The following is a 21,285-nucleotide window of genomic DNA, read 5'->3' as shown; positions in this document are numbered from 1 at the left end:
CGCCGCCCCCCTATGCACACAGCCAGGAAGTGTACACAGAGTAAGCGGCCATGAAGCACATGGCATGGAGCCAGCAGCAGACAGATCTCACAGCATGGCACTGGGTGAGTGAGTTGATGTAACAGGCAGGTGGGGAATGGAAGGCCATGCAGTGATGCAGGCAGGGTTGTTACACTGGATAGCTGTAAAAAGGTAGTAGTGCATCACATGGCACGACCTCTTCATTCAGACAAGTGATAACATAGACCAGCAATATAAAATCACTTGCTATGATGAATTACATTTTACAACTTCAGCTTGGCTTACAGCATGTATATCAAGAAAAAAACCTTAACTACATTGCTCCTAAAGTCTAGTTATGGGATAATGAGAATATACAGAGGTACAGAAATTATACAAAAGACACATTCCCAACTGGGAGGACATCACCGCATGGTAATGTAAGGACAAGGCCACCAGAAGCAGCCGCTTCCCTGACGAGTCACTGAGACCGTTCTAAGGTGCTCCAAGGAGTCACTTACCATGGTCCACATGAGCCAATATACAGATATTGCGGATGTTCGCAGCCTTCTTTTGTAGTGCAATTATCTTCTCCAAGCTTACCAGCCCCATGGTGCCTCACCTAAAGACAGAAATAAAAGAACAGAAAAGTAATAACCATGGTGTAAAGAGTGAAGGGTCAGCCTAATCTCAAGCTGTCAGTTATGACTTCACCTGCAATATGAAAGGGATATTCCCATCTCCAACAACTTATCCCAATATGTAGTAGGTGTAATAAAAATAAATTATAATGTTAGGAAATACCTCCAATTAGAAACGTAGCATAGTTCTTCTGATTTGCCATGTAGCTTGTGTAGGGCATTGCAGTCACTTAGGATCCATGGTTACGACCACAAACAACTATCCGTTACTATGCGAGGTCGTAGCCATGGATACCTAAGCTACAGCAATGCCCTGCACACGGGGTAAGCGACATAGTAAAAGAAGATCTGTACTACATTTCTAATTGGAGGTATTTAATAATATTATTACACCTACTACATATTGGAATAGGATCTTTTAGATGGGAATTCCCTTTTAAAGGGCTATAATATTCTTGGATAGGTCTCCAGTGCTTGGTAGTGCCGACACCCTACTGATCTGCGGATGTGAACAGTGTACGGAGTGGGAAGCAAATTTCACTGTGTAGCGGCCGCTCCTGGGTACTTCAGCTCAGTGATCTAACAGTGATCACCTATCCTGGGAATAGGTAATCAATACAATATGCCAGAATAACCCCATCATTATAGACATTTATCTCTGTATATTACAAAGCCGTTCCTCTGAACAAAATGTCAAATAAAGGAATAAACACAAAGGACTTAGAGAGGCAGTTGCTAACTACCTGCCTGTTCTGACGGACGCTGATCTGTGCCAGCTCAAAAGTGGATAGGGACCGCTCCTGCCGGCACATTGACCTCCGCTGCGTTTTGTTGACAGAGTGTGACTGCTGATGTTATGCCTCACTGCAGGGAGCAGGCTGTCAATTAGCATGATATCGACAGTCACACCCCGTTGACAAAGCAGACCGGAAGAGCAACTCTGCTTACGTGAGGTCAAATGAAGCTGCGGAAACACAGGCATGAGCAGTCTGTGACCACTCTGGCCTGGGACCGGGCACAACAGGCAGGTAGTTAATTGAAACAAAAAAACTACTTGAAAAAAGTGGAAACAAAAGATCACTTAAAATATTCCATTATATTTTATTTAATGTAGACAACAAGAATAAGAAACAATAAATAAAAAAACATTTTTATTGTTTCTTATTCTTGGTGTCTCCTTTATATAAAATATAATGGAATATTTTAAGTGATTTTTGTACACATTTTTCAAGTAGGTTTTTGTTTTAGATATTATGGTGTCTACGTGAAATCCATATGATCTTGTAGAAATATGTAGATACTGTTCCAGGGTATTTTCTCCATTTTTTGGGAATAAGGTAGTTAACAACTGCCTGCCCGCCAGTTCTTAGCCCCATGAGAAAAAAAAATCCAGCACAAACACTTATGAGGATTCACTATGGCGCCAATATAGTGTGCACAAAAGCCTGGCAGTAATGGCAGCAGAGCAGGATTTACAGAGCAGCTGATGGAATATGTCTTCATTGTACGGTTTCATATAACCTAACCCTATCATGCTGGAATCAAGCAGGTGGACAGTGTACATAAATATCTGGCCCCGCCATGATGCACTGAGTGCCTGTACTTGGCATGAACAGTCATTCTGTGCTGACGGTCCCTTTAATAAATGCCTGAAAAAGTGTAGACATTTTACATAAATTTAGTATCAAATACTTGTAAAAAATGCAAATAACTTGAAATTGAGAATGTTTTTACAGTCCATTAAAAAAAAAAAAAAAAAAAAACAGCAGACACTCTGTACTGAGCGATGACTGTAGCCGGCCTCTATGACTGAAAGCCGGCGGCTCCTAGGAGGAAAAAGTCGCTCACCGATAATGGTGTTTCTCAGAGCCCATGACCGCACCACGGAGAGAGAGGATCGGCCCACCAAGGAAAGGAAACCTACAGATAAAAGGGCGGTACCTCTCCCTCGCATCAGTTGGTTTACAGAGCATCAGAGGACCTCCAGGTTAGTGACAACAAAAATATATATACATTATAGTATTGCTTATCAGGAAAGAACACCGTGCCTATATTGAATTATGCTATGTACATGAAAATGTGCTCACCGCACTCGTGATGGGAGGGAATAAGCAGGTGCTGTCATGGGCTCTGAGAAGCACCGTTATCGGAGAGTAACTACGACTTTCTCAGTCCTCCATGACAGCACCACGGAGAGAATTTCAGAGAATGGAAGCTTAGGGAGGGACGACAGCCTGAAGGACTCTTCTCCCAAAGTTCATATCAGATGTAGAGTTTAAATCTAATCTGTAGTGTCTAAAAAAAGGTTGAACGTGATGACTAGGTGGCCGCCTTACAGATTTGTTCTATAGATACCTCTGACCTCTCTGCCCATGAGGTCGCTATAGCCCTTGAAGAATGAGCTTTTAGACCATCCGGGATGGCATTCCCAGTGGATGAGTAGGCCAGGATTATCGCTCCCTTTAACCACCTTGCCAGGGTACCCTTGGATGTTTTAAGACCTTTCCTTGCTCCCTGAAAGCAGACAAAAAGATCCTTCCTTCCTACAGATCTTGGTGGATCCTAGGTACTGAACTATGCATCTTTTGACATCTAGAGTGTGGAATTCCTCCTATTTACTATTTCTGGGATTTGGGCAAAAGGAAGGAAGGACTACCTCTTGGGACCTGTGGAACCGAGATGCCACCTTAGGTAGATAGGCTGGGTCAGGTTTTAATATAACTACTGTATCATCTAGGTACAGGGGGGTGTTGCCGATAGGGCCAGAATGTCACTTACTCTACGGGACGATGTTAAGGCTACCAGGAGTATGGTTTTTAAGGATAACACTTTAAAGGGGGGCTGTGTCCCATAGGACCAGATTCAGATTCCAGGATGGCAGCTTCTGGCTGATCAATGGTTTAGATCTCGTTACAGCTTTGATGAATCTTGCCACACAAGGGTTGCCAACAATGTACTGATTATAAAGTGCGCCTAACGCTGCTACCTGTACTTTTAGCGTGCTGACTGCTAGGCCATTTTCTAGACCTTTTTGTAGAAATTTAAGTACTTCTGTAATTGAGGCCCCCTCCTGGATCTTTACTTTGGAAGTGGATAGGAACTTCCTCCAGGTTTTGCCGTAAGTTCTAGTAGTAACCGGTTTTCTACTTTTTTGTAGTGTAGATATCAGTTCATCTGAGAACCCTCTTTTCCTCAGCAGCGCCCTTTCAAATTCCATGCTGTTAAGAGGTTCGCTGCTTGAGGGTGTAAGACTGGTCCTTGAGACAGGAGATCCGGGATATCCGGTGGCACCCAAGAGTGCGTGATAGACAGTATCCTCAGCCAAGAGAACCAGGTTATCTATGGCCAGAATGGGGCTATTAGGTATCATCCTTGTCTTGTCTTTTCTGACTTTCCTTATTACCGCTGGTATAAGGATGATCGAGGGAAAGGCGTATGAGATTCTGGGTCCATGGAAGCATAAAGACATCTAGTACTTGAGGATTTCCCTTGGGGTTGATAGAGAAAAACATATACTTTTTTGTTTTTGTGATCGGCAAACAAATCTATCATTGGGGATCCCCGCATTTTTTTTATTTTTTGAAAGATGGATTGATTCAAGACCCAATCGCCTTGCCTTAGTTGAGTACGACTTAGATAATCGGCTTTTTGATTTTCTACCCCGCAAATATGTAGTGCCGAGAGGGATAGAAGATTCTCATCCGCTAGTTTGGGGATCCTCGAGGAGATGTCCATCAGAATTCGTGACCTGGTACCTCCCTGATGGTTTATATAAGCTACTGCCACCTAGTTGTTCGAAAATATGCGGACATGATGACCCCGTAGGTAGGGTAAGAAGACAGAGAGCCTGACCCACAGCCCATATGTCTTTCTGATTCGAAGAAGCTTCTAATTCCTTATTTTCCCATGTCCCCTGTGTAAATAGGGTGTTCAAGTGAGCTCCCCATCCCAAGAGGCTTGCATCTGTAGTAATTATATGGGATATCTTTGTCACCTAGGGGATCCCTTTGAATAAATTGTGGACATTTGTCCACCAAAGAAAGGAATGAGTAGAAGAGGAATTTAGAGTTATCTGGCTTTCTAAGCGGCCTCTCACCTTGTACTGATTCTCCAATATGTCCCATTGGAGGTCTCGTGTGCAGTTGTGGCCACTGTACCGCTGGCAAGCATGCAGAGAGAGTGCCCAGTAGTGACATTGCCTTCCTTAATGTCATGGAGGGATTCCGTAGGGCTTTTGTTACTATGTGTAAAATGTTCTGTTTCTTGCGCACTGGAAGGCGGCATTCTTGTTTTTGCGAGTCCAGTGTTAGACCTAGAAACTCTTGAATTCTGCTGGGTTCCAATCTTGATTTAGAAGCCATCCTACATTTTCCAGGGTCCTCATTACTCTGTCTCTTTGGACTCTGCAGTTCTGGGCTGAGTCGCTTATTATTAGTAGATCGTCTAAGTATGGAATGATTAGAATGTCCTGTTCCCTCAGATGGGCCATTATTTCTGCCACTAATTTTGTGAACACACGGGGGGCTATTGATATTCCGAATGGGGGAACTGTGTATTGGAATTCTTCCACCCTTCCGTTTAAGAAGACTGCCAACCTGAGGAATTTTCGATATTCCTTGTGGACAGGTACAAGATAATATGCATCTCTGAGGTCTAGTACCGTCATGAAGCATCCTGGAAACAGTATTTTGATGATGGATCTTATTGATTCCATCTTGAATTTTTGGTTCCTAACATAGTTGTTCAATTTCTGTAGGTTTATTATTGCCCGATATGTACCGTCTGGTTTTGACACCAGAAATAGCGGAGAATAAAACCCCTTCCCCATTTCGTTATGTGGAACACGCTGTAAAAGCGCTTTCTTTACTAGATTTAGGACTTCGTTTGCTAATGCTCCTTGCTCTCTTGCTGAGGTCCTTAGGGGAGTTATGACATAGTTTTGAGGGGGAAAAGAGGAGAAATCTATCTTCAGCCCCAACGCAATTAGACAGTCACTTGGGGGATTTTATCATCTCGGGAGGGGTTGCCGAACAGAAATCCTCTGTCTTTCCTCCCATCTATTTTGTTCCTTTGGGGCTTTTCTCCGGAAAAATTTCTTATCCCGAAAGGGCCGTTGGAATGGTGTTGGCCCTAGGTTCGGGAATCCTTTCTTCTGCTTTTTGGAGTATGTCATCCAAAGTTTCTCCAAATAAATATTTACCCTCACAGGGAATAGAGAATAGTTTAAGTTTGGTTTGAAGGCCTCCAGGCCAGCTTTTGAGCCATAGGGTTCTCCTGGCTGCATTTGAAAGAGCTGCTGCTTTTGATGTTAAACGGACTGAATCTGCTGAAGAGTCCGCTAGAAATGCTGCTGCTCCACTTATGGGTAAGGATTCTAGGATTTTGTTCCTTGATGTCCCATCCCTCAGTTGTTTCTCCAGTTGATCCCCCAAACCATGAGGAATCTGGAGGTACATGTCGCTGCTATAGCTGGCCTTAAATTCCCCCCCCCCGCTGACTCCCAGCCCCCTTTCAGAAGGGTGTCAGCTTTTTTATCTAGTGGGTCTTTGAGTGTACCCATGTCTTCGAAGGGGAGTGCAAACTTTTTTGAGGCTTTGGCCACCGCCACATCAAGCTTAGGAGCTTTGTCCCGGTCGTTCCCACTCTTTTTTGATTAGGGTTTGGACATTTGGATTTATTGGAAACACTCTGCGTTTCTTTTGTCCTAAGCCCCCAAACATTATGTCCTGGATTGATTTATCCAGACGGGGGGTCTTCCATCCCCATGGTGGATCTCACTACTTTTACCAGACCTTCAACCTCGTGTAGGGGAAAGCAGTGACGTCCTCCTTTGTCTTTGCCCCAAGATGAAGCCGAGGAGTCTGAGTAATCTGAATCTAGTTCCCCTGAAGTGGAGGGGTCTGATTTGGAGTATATAGGGTCATTATTTTCTTTATTTTTCCCCCTGGGAGAAGGTTGAAAAGGCATTCTGAACTTCAGACCTGATTGCAGACCTTAGTTCCGAAGCAAAATCCGGGGTCTCCTCACCTACTATCCTTTATTTGCATGATCTACAGAGCTTATTTTCCCAATATTCTGATAAGGCTCATTTACAAGTGGGGCAACACCGGTTTCTCATTTTCTCCGACTTCTTCTTTCCCTATTAAGGGAAAAGAAGGAACCCCATTACAATGGTGAACTTTCTCGACATTCACTCACCATTAGATGAAATCGCAGGTACCGGTTCTGGAGGGGAGACTGGATCCTGGACCAAGAGATACGTGGATGGTGATTTGTTCACTGCAGCAGACCTGCTGTGCTGCGTAGAGCGGTTACTGGAACAGCTACTCCGTTTGTCTTTAGGGCCATCCTGTTTATGATGGTGCTTCTGCTGCTGCTGCTTAAGCTGCTGCTGCTCTTGGTGCTGCTCGTCGCTGCCTTCCATATCCATGGGGACTGCATACAGCAAAAGCTGTCTGCATCTTCCCTTTTTTTAAATTTGCCACCCTGCAGCGCCACATCCGGTCCCACCCGCCCCTGCTCCTGCACTCATTGTGGCTAACGCAGCGTTACTGCGCATGCTCCTGCCGCCGGGACACGGAAGTTTCGCTCTACTTCCGGAACGGCCTAAATCTTGGTGCACTCACTGTGCACATTGTCGGCGCGTGTACTCCCCGGGAATCCCGGAGCCCCATACTCCTTTCCGGAGCGGCGGCTGCGCTACCCCTGCTCACCCTGAAGGGCCCATCAGTCCCAGCAGAGGCAGACCCAGGCACCATATCAGCCGCGGCAGGAGCTTCCTCGCTGTCGGATTCCGACTGGACGGCCCTGGTCCTTCATCTTCATCCAGACGACGTCTTCGTGCAGGTACCGCACTGAAGGTTCCCCGTCAGGGACAGGAAACCAACTGATGTGAGGGAGAGGTACTGCCCTTTTATCTGCAGGTTTCCTGTCCCTGAAGGGTGGATCCCCTCTCTCCATGGTGCTGTCATGGGGGACTGAGAGGTCATTTTCTCCAGAAAGCCACACTTTCAGTAGTGGTGGGCACCTTGATCACACTATTTACCTGCAGATTAACCCTATATTAACCCTAATATAGGGCTAGGTTCACATTGCATTAGGGCAATCCGTTTAGCGCATATGCTAGCGGATTGCTCTAACGCAATGTCCCAAAAGGGATCGCGTTCGGCAAGGAACAGACCTCGGACGCTGCAAGAAGCATCCGCGGTCCGTCCGAAACTAACGGGACATCACTAGTGCGTGCCAAAAATGGCATGCGCTAGCGATGCGCTAGAGATCCGTTAGCACATTGCCGTCAATGGGTGCGCTAACGGATCCGTTGCATGGCGCTAATTGTGACAATTTCGCCATGTAACGGAGTCTGCTAGCGTTAACCCATTAATGCAATGTGAACCTAGTAATAGTGATATCCGACATGACAGGTTCCTTTTAAAGGGAATCTGTGACAATACTTATGCTTCCATATCTGCTTCTCCTCCCAATACTGAGCTTTATATAACCCCACCCACCGTATTGACTGACAGCTTTATGTCTACCCTGTGCATAGGCAGAAAGCTGCCAATCAAAGGTAAGGGGAAAGGATTGCCAGAGATCAGGAATATTGAGTAGAAATTAATAACTTTATTGGTACCCAGGTCTGGTCTTTTTGCTCATGGTTAATATTGAGGACTGCAAAGCAGGAGTTTATCAATGAGAGAACCAGGAGAGCAGCAGCTAAAACACTGTTTTGTCAAAATAATAGCAAGTAGCCGAGACATATAAATCAGGACTCTGCCCATACATCATGCTGCCCTCAGACTGGGTAGAAAAAAAATGAATATGGGGGATTCTGTGGAGCCCTGTCTTCACTGGAGCAGAGGGGTGCAAGCAGCACTCATTGTCTAGAATGCCTGGTATAGCCGAATATACCACTTGCCTATCTCTGGCAGTCCCATTGGCCATGGTTTCTTAGCTTAAGTCCCCCAACAGGTCATGTCTTCAGAATGTAGCATATGATGTAACTATAGCAAATACCTCAGAAACTGCCACAGCTCTTTTCTATATATCATATCCTCACGTCATGCCCTGTTGGGGACGGATACTGGAGGACAGGAGAAATACTGCCATAAACAATGAATGGGGCGCAGCTCGAGCACGGCGCCTCTGTACCAGTCAGGACGGAGCACGGCGCCTCTGTACCAGTCAGGATGGAGCACGGCGCCTCTGTACCAGTCAGGACGGAGTACGGCGCCTCTGTACCAGTCAGGACGGAGCACGGCGCCTCTGTACCAGTCAGGACGGTGCACGGCGCCTCTGTACCAGTCAGGACGGTGCACGGTGCCTCTGTACCAGTCAGGACGGTGCACGGCGCCTCTGTACCAGTCAGGACCGAGCACGGCACCTCTGTACCAGTCAGGACCGAGCACGGCACCTCTGTACCAGTCAGGACCGAGCACGGCACCTCTGTACCAGTCAGGACCGAGCACGGCACCTCTGTACCAGTCAGGACCGAGCACGGCACCTCTGTACCAGTCAGGACCGAGCACGGCACCTCTGTACCAGTCAGGACCGAGCACGGCACCTCTGTACCAGTCAGGACCGAACACGGCACCTCTGTACCAGTCAGGACCGAGCACGGCACCTCTGTACTAGTCAGGACCGAGCACGGCACCTCTGTACCAGTCAGGACCGAGCACGGCACCTCTGTACCAGTCAGGACCGAGCACGGCACCTCTGTACCAGTCAGGACGGAGCACGGCACCTCTGTACCAGTCAGGACGGAGCACGGCACCTCTGTACCAGTCAGGACGGAGCACGGCACCTCTGTACCAGTCAGGACGGAGCACGGCACCTCTGTACCAGTCAGGACGGAGCACGGCACCTCTGTACCAGTCAGGACGGAGCACGGCACCTCTGTACCAGTCAGGACGGAGCACGGCGCCTCTGTACCAGTCAGGATGGAGCACGGCGCCTCTGTACCAGTCAGGATGGAGCACGGCACCTCTGTACCAGTCAGGACAGAGCTTTGCAGGACACGGCTCCTGGGCTCCAGAGCTTTCTTCTCAGGATCATCAGTAAGTTACCCAGTACCCCATGGATAGGGCAATAACTTGATATCTTGAAATAACCTTTTCCATGGATGGTCTCATCTTATTCAACAGGATAAAGCTGCAAAGTGTTTGTGAAAACAAGTAACTTTCCTCATAATTAAACTTCTCTGCTCCCAAGAATGGATGGGTTCTAATTCTGTAGAGTGCAGTCCATTGTCATGGTTACCGGCCAATTCAGAGGCGGCGGTGTCCTAGCAGGAGTGCACATAGCTGCTTGCTATGAAGCCTTTATTTCGCTGGCTCTGGCCCCTGCGCTCCCCTGATACTGCGGAGCAGCTTGTTACAAGGAAAATTGGGGCCTCCTACACGGCCAAGATCCAAACTATCAATCATCATGGCGCACACCACCCCCCAGCAAGCAGGTAACAACCCCTTTAGATCAGAATAAGGGCTCTTTCTTGTCCATGCAAATTGGCCCTAACATGGAGGTAATGCACGGACCGGCCGCGGGTCTCCCTGCAGGAGGCAGTCATGCTTGGGTCAATCTGTGCATTGGAAGGATTTGCACAAACGTCTGAACGAGCCAATAAACAAATATTCTGACACTAGATGGTGGCCCGATTCTAATGCATCGGGTATTCTAGAATATGTATGTACCGTATATACTCGAGTATAAGCCGACCTGAGTATAAGCCGACCCCCTAATTTTGCCACAAAAAACTGGGAAAATGACTTAATGACTCGAGTATAAGCCTAGGGTGGAAAATGCAGCAGCTACCGGTAAATGTCAAAAGTAAAAATAGATACCAATAAAAGTAAAATTAATCGAGACATCAGTAGGTTAAGTGTTTTTGAATATCCATATTGAATCAGGAGCCCCATATAATGCTCCTTAAAGTTTGATGGGCCCCATTAAATGCTCCATATTAAAATATGCCCCATATAATCCTGCAAAAAGGGTAATAAGGGCCTCATAAGATGCTCCATACAGTCACTGCCCCTTATAGTGCTGCACAATCGTTATGGCCCCATACAGATGCTCCGTACAGCCACTTGCCCCTTATAGTGCTGCACAAGTGTTATGGCCCCCTGCAGATGCTCCATACATTCACTGCTCCTTATAGTGCTGCACAATGGTTATGGCCCCATACATGTGCTCCATACAGTCACTTGCCCCATTTGCTGTGGCTGTGATAAAAAAAAAAAAAATAGAATTATTCTTACCGTTAATTCGGTTTCTAGGAACCTTCCACGACAGCGGTACTGGAGGATGTCTCCCCGCCCTAATGGGGGACAGGAAACACAAAGAGGTTAAATACCCTCCCCTTCCTGCCACCTCCAGTGTTTTTTCTGGACACAGTAGTATGTATAGTTACCACTTAAGTGCAGGAATCATCCAATAAAATTATCAGATAGGGAGGGAAATTAGTGCTGTCGTGGAAGGTTCCTAGAAACCGAATTAACGGTAAGAATAATTCTATTTTCTCCAGTCACCTTCCACGACAGCAGTATTGGAGTAGTACCAACAAATAATTTCTAGGGGGGGACAACCGCCTGCAGAACTGTTCTGCCGAAAGTTAAATCCCGGTTGAAATCAAGCCTGTAGTGCCTGGTGAACGTATGGACTGATGACCAGGTGGCAGCTCTGCAAATCTGCTCCGTAGAAGCGTCACCTCTCTCTGCCCATGATGTTGACACCGACCGTGTAGAATGGGCCTTCAGTGATGGAGGAGGTGGTAGATTCTGGGATGAGTATGCCAGAGATATGGCTTGTTTAATCCAGTTGGCGATAGTATTTTTTGTCGCCTTTCTTCCTTTGTTCCTTCCGGAGAGTTGAATGAAGAGATTTTGGTCAATCCTCCAACTCTCTGTTTGTGAAAGATAATATAGAACCACTCTGTGGACATCCAGAGTGTGGAAGGACTCTTCTCTCACATTAGAAGGATCCGGGTAGAATGAGGGCAACACTATGTCCTGACCTCTATGAAAGTCTGATGTTACTTTAGGTAAGAAGGTAGGGTCTAGACGAAGGATTATACTATCCGATGTTACCCTCAAGTAAGGTTCTTGTATGGATAGGGCATGTAGTTCTCCTATCCGTCTGGCAGAGGTAATAGCCACTAAAAAGACCGTTTTCAGGGTAAGAACCTTTAATGAAGATTGAGATAAAGGTTCGAAAGGGTCCCGAGTTAGACTATTAAGGACCAAATTAAGGTCCCAAGGAGGAGTATTGTTGAGAACTCTGGGACGGATTCTACTTGCTGAAGTTATAAAACGCCTGATCCACCGATGTTTGGCTAGTTCTTGGTCAAAATAGGAGCTAAGTGCTGAAATTTGTACTTTCAAGGTATTGGGCCTAAGACCCAACTCTAGACCTTTTTGCAAGAAATCCAGAATCTTGGCAATATTAGGATGAAATGGGTCTGGAATATCTGGAAGATACCATGAGGAAAACTTCTTCCATATCTTGGCATAAATGGCATTCGTCACGGGTTTTCTACTGCTTTGGAGAGTATGAATTACTTCATCCGAGAGGCCTCTTGCCTTTAGTATTTCGGCCTCAGAAGCCATGCTGAAAGATTTAACCTGTGAAGGTTTGGATGCAGCAAAGGTCCTTGATGAAGAAGATTCTCCTTCTGGGGTAGATATACTGGACCTTCTTGAGCCATGTCTAACATGGCGCTGTACCAACTTCTCCCCGGCCATGTTGGCGCGATTAGAATCGCCGTAACTCGCTCCGATCGAATCTTCTGTAGAGTTTTTGACAGCAATGGAATCGGAGGAAAAGCATAGACGAGGTTGAACCTCCACGGGTGAGAGAACGCATCCATGCCCAGTGCTCTGTCTGCCATATTCAGGGAGAAATAAGTTTGCAGCTTGGCATTCTGACTGTTGGCAAAAAGGTCCACTTCCGGAATCCCCCATCTGGAAATCAGGGAGAGGAAGACCTCCTGGTCCAGACACCATTCCCCTGGATGTACATCCTTTCTGCTCAGGAAATCCGCCTGGGTATTGGCTGACCCTTTCAGGTGAACTGCCGAAAAAGAGAGGAGGTGACTCTCTGCCCAGAAAAAAATGTTTGAGGCTAAGGTTTTTAATTTCTTGAATCTTGTGCCTCCCTGATGACGAAGGTATGCTACCGTGGTCATATTGTCGGAATATATCCTGACATGGTGTCCCTGAACAATAAAGGATGCGGCTTTTAACGCCTCTTCCACTGCCTTCAGTTCTCTGAAGTTCGAAGAGCTTGCTCTGATGTCTGGAGCCCAGGTGCCCTGGAAATGGGTTCCATCGACTATAGCACCCCATCCCCTTTGGCTGGCGTCTGAAGTGAGTGTCTTTAGCGGGATCTGGTCCCAACTGACCCCCCGTTGGAGGTTCCGCAGCCGTAGCCACCATGTCAGGGATGTCCTGACATGATTGGGGAGGGAAATCCTTTTGGAAAGAGAACTCTGCTGTCCGTCCCAGGATGATAGGACATGGGTTTGGAGGACTCTCGTGTGGGCTTGGGCCCAAGATACCATCTGGATACAAGATGTTAGAGATCCCAGAATAGACATGGATTGTCGTAGAGTTGGAGTCTTCAGGGTTCTGAATGCTGTTATCTTCTGTACCAGATCGAGTTGACGTTCTCTGGGCAGAAAGGATTTCCTCAACTCCGAGTCCAGAAGGACCCCTAGGAACTTCTTCCTCCTGGAGGGAAGTAGGTCCGATTTCTCTAGATTCGGGATCCACCCCAACGACTTTAGTATTTCTAGAGATTTTGAGAAGTCCGCCCTGAGGCGGGAAACTGAAGGAGCGACAATGAGTAGATCGTCTAGATCGGGTACTATGCAGATCCCCTGAAGACGGATGAATATAATGGCTTCTGTCATGATCTTTGTAAAGACCCTGGGAGCTGAGGCGATTCCGAAGGGAAGGGAGTTGAACTGGTAGTGTACTATCCCTTGCTCCTGAGATATTGCGAATCTTAGGTACTTCCGGAATTCTGGATGGATTGGGACGTGGTAATAAGCGTCCCTCAGATCCACTGTAGCCATCGCCCAGTCCTGTCCTATCAGAGGGATCGCTGTTTTGACCGACTCCATCTTGAACCTCCTGTAGGTTATTACTCGATTCAGGGGTTTCAAGTTGATTATTATTCGGTGTTTTCCCGAAGATTTCTTGATCAGAAACAGGTGGGAATAGTGTCCTCTGCCTCTTTCTTGTTGAGGTACTGGGGAAATTACTCCTTCCTGGAGTAACTCTTGAAGTCCGCAAAGGAATGCGCCCTGAGGGCTGAGACTCTGCAATGAGGTTATCCTTATGTGATGAGGGGGAGGGCTCTCGAACTCTAATTTTAGTCCATTCTGAATAGTGTCGAGTACCCATTGGTTCGACGAAATGGAACTCCACTGGTTGATGAAGCTCGAGAGACGACCCCCAACGCCCTGGGCGTAGTCACTGCTTATCCGGGGTCTGCTGGGGCTGGGAAACCAGGATGTTCCTACCTTTCCCCCCTTTAGGATAGCTCCAGCGTCCTGATTTGCCCTTCCCTTTGAACTCTCGCTGGAAGGGTTGTTCCTTTGAGGGACGAAAAAAACGTTTCTTCGGATTCCTCTGTTCCGGAAGCGCTTTCTTCTTGTCCGTTGCTTTTTCCAGAATATCGTCTAGGGCCTGCCCGAACAGATAGCGGCCCTGAAAGGGAATGGCACAGAGCTTTGTTTTGGACGTTATGTCCCCACTCCAAGACTTTAGCCATAGAGCTCTTCTGGCTGAATTAGAGAGAACTGCAGATTTGGCAGCTACTCTAACGGACTCTGCCGAAGCATCGGCTAGGAAGCCTGTAGCTCTCTGGAGAAGCGGGAGGGAATCTAAGATTACTTCCCTAGATGTTCCCTGGGTAAGGTGGTCTTCAAGTGTGCGGAGCCAACGAAATAGGGATCTAGCCACGCAGGTGGACGCAATATTTGTTTTAAGGAGATTGGTGGAAGTCTCCCAGGATTTTCTAAGCAAGCTCTCCATCTTGCGATCCATAGGGTCTCTGAGTTGGGAAGCATCCTCGAAGGGAAGGGTTGTCTTTTTTGAGACTCTAGAGACCTGCACATCTACCTTAGAGGTATCCCACAGAGAGACGTCTCCATCGAGAGAGAAACGATTCTTTAGCTCAGAGGGAACAGTAAGTCCCTTTTCGGGCGATTCCCATTCATGAAGAATGAGACTCTGTACATTCTCGTGTATAGGGAACCCCTTTAATTTCTTTGGCTTTAACCCACCGAACATCTCATCCTGCACTGATGGTTTCTCCTCCTCCTCCTCAACGCCCATTGACCCCCTGACCATACTAATTAACTCATGTATGTCTTCCGAGGAAAAATAGTATTTCTTACTCTCCTCTTTGGGGGTGGAAGTGGAGCCCTCATTCTCCCACAAATCCTCCGAACCGGAGGAACGAATTTCACCAGAATCTGAATCAGACGTAACCGTAGCCATCTTCCTTTTTTTAGGGGGAGGTGGCGGAGGTAACAGAGACTGGGAAAGGGCCGATACTGAGGACTGAACTTCCTGTTTAATGAGGGATTTAATGCTCTCAAACAAGGATGGCTGTTCTGAGCGTAAAATTTCATCAGTGCAGGGCTGGCACAGTTTCTTCTTGTAAGAAGAAGGAAGCCTTGATGCACAAACACCACATTTCCGATCTTCCGATTTTGTCTTGGAAGATCTGTCCTTCCTAGGGGCAGAGGCCTTGTCTCCCTAAAAGAGAGAGAAGGAGGACTAAGTATATAGCACCCTAAGGAATACAGGGATAAAGGGACCTTAACCCGCTACTCACGGTAGGAGGGAGGACGCAGGGCTCAGCAGAAGCAGAGATAGGTCTGTCACCTTCCATGGTCAGTCAGTACTGAAGTCCAGTCAGTCAGACAGGGGGCCTTACCTGGAGGTGACTTCCAGGGTTAAATACCGTGGAAGCTGCGTCCAATCGTGTGCTCCTCCTCCCGGTCCCAGGCATAGGGGAGAGAACCGCCATGCCCCATCAGAATTGCTTTCCGACGCGCGTGCGTTCCACCGCTGGAACGCACATGCCGTGAACCGGAAGTTCGGGTACTTCCGGTTCGCGCGTCCACCGTTTCCGGCCATGCAGGAGAGGAGGAATGCCGGGGAGCCGCGCGGGGACCCCGGCCGCACCATACCGCTCCGCTTTACTCCCGAAGGAGCGCGGGAGGAGCGGAGGAAGGGTCCCGAGTCCACACCAAGTGGGGAGACGGGAGCAGCGCCGCAGGGAGGAGGAACATCCCGACCCAGGCTGCCCGGCTAGGTAAGATCTCGAGTGCTCCGATCGCCGGCCACGGCAGCACTACCGCAGGACCTCTTCATGCCCCAAAGGGGACAGGAAAAACACTGGAGGTGGCAGGAAGGGGAGGGTATTTAACCTCTTTGTGTTTCCTGTCCCCCATTAGGGCGGGGAGACATCCTCCAGTACCGCTGTCGTGGAAGGTGACTGGAGAAAAAAATCATATACTCACCTCTCCGTCGCTCAGGACCCCGACACTTTTATCTGCTCCTCGTGCGGCTCCGTCTTCAGCACTGCCGTTCAGCAGAGGGCGCGCACTGACGTCACGGCGCCCTCTGACCTGAGCGTCACAGCCAGAGGACGCTGATGACGGAGCCGCACCGGAACGAGGAGCAGGTAAATATCGCGCAGCGCTGCGCTCCCCCTCCCCGTATACGATACTATAATTTCCCACGGGATCAATAAAGTGTATCACAGCAGCACAACTTAAATCATAAAGGAATTACATAGTTGACATGACAGTGGAGTTGACAGAAGAACATTATACATTATACATTAGAATAGGACATACACAGCGGGTGAACTGAAATGTAGAGAAATAAGTAGACATTCATCTTGGTGGTTTAACCCTAATGTTATTGTTGTACATTCCCATGGCAGTTGGCACACACGATTTCCTATATTTTTCCTTCTTACACCTCAGAAGTATTAGCCGGTTGCTGAAGGTGCTCTTCTGTCTCATGAATAGCTCATATAATGGATGTGCATTATTGTTCATAATTGCCATACACTTTTTCAGAGATCTTCTCTCCACTACCTCCCCAAAAGAGTCCAGATTGCAGCCGACAGCAGAAGTTGCCTTCTTAATAATCTTATTCAGCTTATTAGCATCAGAGGCCCGCACACTACTACCCCAGCACGTGATTGCAAAAAAGATGGCACTTGCCACCACAGACTGATAGAACATTTCTAACATTTTGCTGCACACATTAAAAGACCTCAGTTTCCTTAGGAAATACAATCTGCTCATCCCCTTCTTGTAGACAAACTGAGTGGCATCTCCAGTCCAGTTTGCTATCCAAATGGACCCCCAAATATTTGTAACTCTCCACCTGCTCTACCTCCTGACCAGCAATAGTGATCGGTAAGCGTTCCAACTTAATCCTGCTATAGTTGGCCACCAACTCCTTAGTTTTCTTAACATTTAGTTGTAGATAGTTACCATTGCACCAATCCACGAAATTCGACACCACCCTTCTGTATTCCTCATCCCCCTGATCTCCCCTAATGCATCCCACAACCACAGAGTCATCCGAAAATTTTTGAAGGTGGCAAAGTTCAAAGTTATGGGAGGTGGAGCCGCATATTCATTACTGTAATGAGCGGTACCATGTGACCGCTCAGTACAGGAAGAATATGCAGCGCTGGAAGAAGCAGGGACCGCACCAAGAGTAGGTAAGTATAATTGGATAGCCCCCGCTCCCCCTCCCCTGCCGACCCTGCATATGACTCTAGTATAAGCAGAGAGGGGGACTTCTAGCCCAAAAAAATGGGCTGAAAATCTCGGCTTATACTCGAGTATATACGGTAGTTTATTTATAAAGATTTCAGAATAATGCAATGAATACACAGGATTCAGCCAACCAATTAGCAAAGCGTGGTTCAAATCCCACAGCAATTCGCGGCCGGACTGCGCCAGTCGCTGATTGTTCGAGGACGGCCGCGACCAATCAGTGAAGCCTGGGTCAGCTGCAGGTTTTTGAGGGCCCCAGGCAAAAGAGTCTGACAGCCCACATAGCATATAACACAGCCACGTCAGTATACAGCACAGCCACGTCAGTATACAGCACAGCCACGTCAGTATACAGCACAGCCACGTCAGTATACAGCACAGCCACGTCAGTATACAGCACAGCCACGTCAGTATACAGCACAGCCACGTAATATATAGCACAGCTACGCAGTATACAGTACAGACTGAAGGCATCAAAACTATGAATTAACACATGTGGAATTATATACTTAAAGGGAACCTGTCACCTGAATTTGGCGGGACTGGTTTTGGGTCATATGGGCGGAGTTTTCGGGTGTTTGATTCACCCTTTCCTTACCCGCTGGCTGCATGCTGGCTGCAATATTGGATTGAAGTTCATTCTATGTCCTCCATAGTACACGCCTGCACAAGGCAAGATTGCTTTGCGCAGGCGTGTACTATGGAGGACATAGAATGAACTTCAATCCAATATTGCAGCCAGCATGCAGCCAGCGGGTAAGGAAAGGGTGAATCAAACACCCGAAAACTCCGCCCATATGACCCAAAACCAGTCCCGCCAAATTCAGGTGACAGAGTCCCTTTAACAAAAAAGTGTGACACAACTGAAATTAGGTCTTATATTCTAGGTTCTTCAAAGTAGCCACCTTTTGCTTTGATGACTGCTTTGCACACTCTTGGCATTCTCTTGATGAGCTTCAAGAGGTAGTCACCGGGAATGGTTTTCACTTCACAGATGTGCCCTGTCAGGTTTAATAAGTGGGATTTCTTGCCTTATAAATGGTGTTGGGACCATCAGTTGTGTTGTACAGAAGTCTGGTGGATACACAGCTGATAGTCCTACTGAATAGACTGTTAGAATTTGTATTATAGCGAGAAAAAAAAGCAGCTAAGTAAAGAGAAACGAGTGGCCATCATTACTTTAAGAAATGAAGGTCAGTCAGTCCGAACAATTGGGAAAACCATCAAACGCTACAAAGAAACTGGCTCACATGAGGACTGCCCCACGAAAGGAAGACCAAGAGTCACCTCTGCTTCTGAGGATAATTTTTTTAGCCTCAGAAATCACAGGTTAACAGCAGCTCAGATTAGAGACCATGTCAATGCCACACAGAGTTCTAGCAGCAGACACATCTCTACAACAACTGTTAAGAGAAGACTTTGTGCAGCAGGCCTTCATGGTAAAATAGCTGCTAGGAAACCACTGCTAAGGACAGGCAACAAGCAGAAGAGACTTGTTTGGGCTAAAGAACACAAGGAATGGACATTAGACCAGTGGAAATCTGTGCTTTGTTCTGATGAGTCCAAATTTGAGATCTTTGGTTCCAACCACCGTGTCTTTGTGCGACGCAGAAAAGGTGAACGGATGGACTCTACATGCCTGGTTCCCACCGTGAAGCATGGAGGAGGAGGTGTGATGGTGTGGAGGTGCTTTGCTGGTGACACTGTGGGGATTTATTCAAAATGGAAGGCATATTGAACCAGCATGGCTACCACAGCATCAGGCCATTCCATCCGGTTTGCGTTTAGCTGGACCATCATTTATTTTTCAACAGGACAATGACCCCAAACACACCTCCAGGCTGTGTAAGGGCTATTTTACCAAGAGGGAGAGTGATGGGGGTGCTACGCCAGATGACCTGGCCTCCACAGTCACCAAACCTGAACCCAATTGAGATGGTTTGGGGTGATCTGGACCGCAGAGTGGAGGCAAAAGGGCCAACAAGTGCTAAGGATCTCTGGGAACTCCTTCAAGATTGTTGGAAGACCATTCCCAGTGACTACCTCTTGAAGCTCATCAAGAGAATGCCAAGAGTGTGCAAAGCAGTCATCAAAGCAAAAGGTGGCTACTTTTAAGAAATTAGAATATAAGACATATTTTCAGTATATAATTCCACATGTGTTAATTCATAGTTTTGATGCCTTCAGTCTGAATGTACAATTTTCATAGTCATGAAAATACAGAAAAATCTTTAAATGAGGTGTGTCCAAACTTTTGGTCTGTACTGTATAACACAGCCACGTAGTATATAGCATAGCGACGTAGTATATAACACGGCCCGCCCAGTACATAACACGGCCCGCCCAGTACATAACACGGCCCGCCCAGTACATAACACGGCCCGCCCAGTACATAACACGGCCCGCCCAGTACATAACACGGCCCGCCCAGTACATAACACGGCCCGCCCAGTACATAACACGGCCCGCCCAGAACATAACACGGCCCGCCCAGAACATAACACGGCCCGCCCAGAACATAACACGGCCCGCCCAGAACATAACACGGCCCGCCCAGAACATAACACGGCCCGCCCAGAACATAACACGGCCCGCCCAGTACATAACACAGCCCGCCCAGAACATAACATGGCCCGCGTTTTATATAGCAATGTGGGCACCATATCGCTGTTAAAAAAAGAATTAAAATAAAAAAATGTTATATACTCACCTTCCGGCGGCCCCCAGATCCAGCCCAGACCTTTAGCGATGCTCATCGCCACGCTCCGGTCCCAGTAATGCATTGCGGCAATAACCTGTGATCATGCAGCGGTCTCACGAGACTACATCATCACGGGTCATTGCCGCAATGCATTCTTGGGACCGGAGCGTCTTGAGAAACGGGAAAGGCTGCCGTGGACTCCGGAAGGTGAGAATATAATGATTTTTTTTATTATTATTATTTTTAACATTGTATGTTTTTACTATTGATGCTGCATAGGCCGTATCAATAATAAAAAGTTGGTCACACTTACAAGGTTAATGGCAGCGTTAACGGACTGCTAAAACGCTAGGTGGGCGCTGACTGGAGGAGAGTAGGGAGGGACCAATTCGTGGCCAGACTATGTCTGTTGCTGATTGGTCGTGGCCGGCTGGGCGCGACCGATCAGCGACGCGGGATTTCCGCGACAAACAGACGGAAGTGGAAAACAGACAGACATTAGTGGACCCTAGACGAATATATATATATATATATTCATAGTCAGCACACCAGCCTCATCAGGCCTACGAGATCTATTTAATAACGTATGACTCTCATTATATCCCATCAAGTTTTGCAATATTTGGCAGATCAGGACCACTAATCGGCCCGTTCACAGGACATGTGGCCCCCGGGGGTCGCAGTGCGGTGGGAGGGTGCTGGCTGTTCAGTCACAGACGTTCTTGGCTCCGACATAAGGACAATAGATGTCAGATCTGCTGAGCACACAATGGCAGAGCCTCACTGCCCCCTATGGGCGCCTTCACCATCTGACATGGCATGCTGGGACTTGTAGTGACGACCCCTGCAGCGGACACTATTAGTACGTGTCCCGGTGACTAGGAGCCAGCAGCAGGTCGCACAATGCTCGGACAAGTTGTAAAGTTTACAGCGTGGCGCCCCCTGGTCAGTCATGGCCAGAGCGAGAAGGAGCACAGAGGCCCGGAGCCCGGCAGGGAGCAGTCACCACCCGCCACTCACCTCACTGACAGCAGCACAGCGCCCATGTGCGGCCAGACCCGGAAGTCACTCAGCACTACACGTCCTCCGGCCTGTCCGTGCGTGTGACGTCATCGCGTAGCTGCTGCGCT

At 47.7% G+C, this 21,285-nt stretch overlaps 1 protein-coding gene across 2 annotated transcripts in view; it reads right to left on the bottom strand.

Moving 5' to 3' along the window:
- The window catches only part of EFL1 (elongation factor like GTPase 1), a 488,390-nt gene that overhangs the window by 438,614 nt on the left and 28,491 nt on the right, over window positions 1–21,285 (bottom strand). Inside the window, exons 1-2 of one of the 2 annotated variants that reach the window (XM_069766103.1) lie at window positions 21,176–21,246; window positions 522–622 (exon numbers count right to left, since the gene is read on the bottom strand). In XM_069766103.1, the coding sequence (XP_069622204.1) occupies window positions 522–612 (91 nt within the window). In that variant the 5' untranslated portion in view covers window positions 613–622; window positions 21,176–21,246. Of the gene's footprint in view, window positions 1–521; window positions 623–21,175; window positions 21,247–21,285 lie in introns of those variants that run through there. The other variant, XM_069766104.1, reaches the window with a different exon arrangement.

Source organism: Ranitomeya imitator, chromosome 4, assembly GCF_032444005.1.
Source record: "Ranitomeya imitator isolate aRanImi1 chromosome 4, aRanImi1.pri, whole genome shotgun sequence".
NCBI lineage: Eukaryota > Metazoa > Chordata > Amphibia > Anura > Dendrobatidae > Ranitomeya > Ranitomeya imitator.
This window is presented reverse-complemented; position numbering and strand designations above follow the sequence as displayed.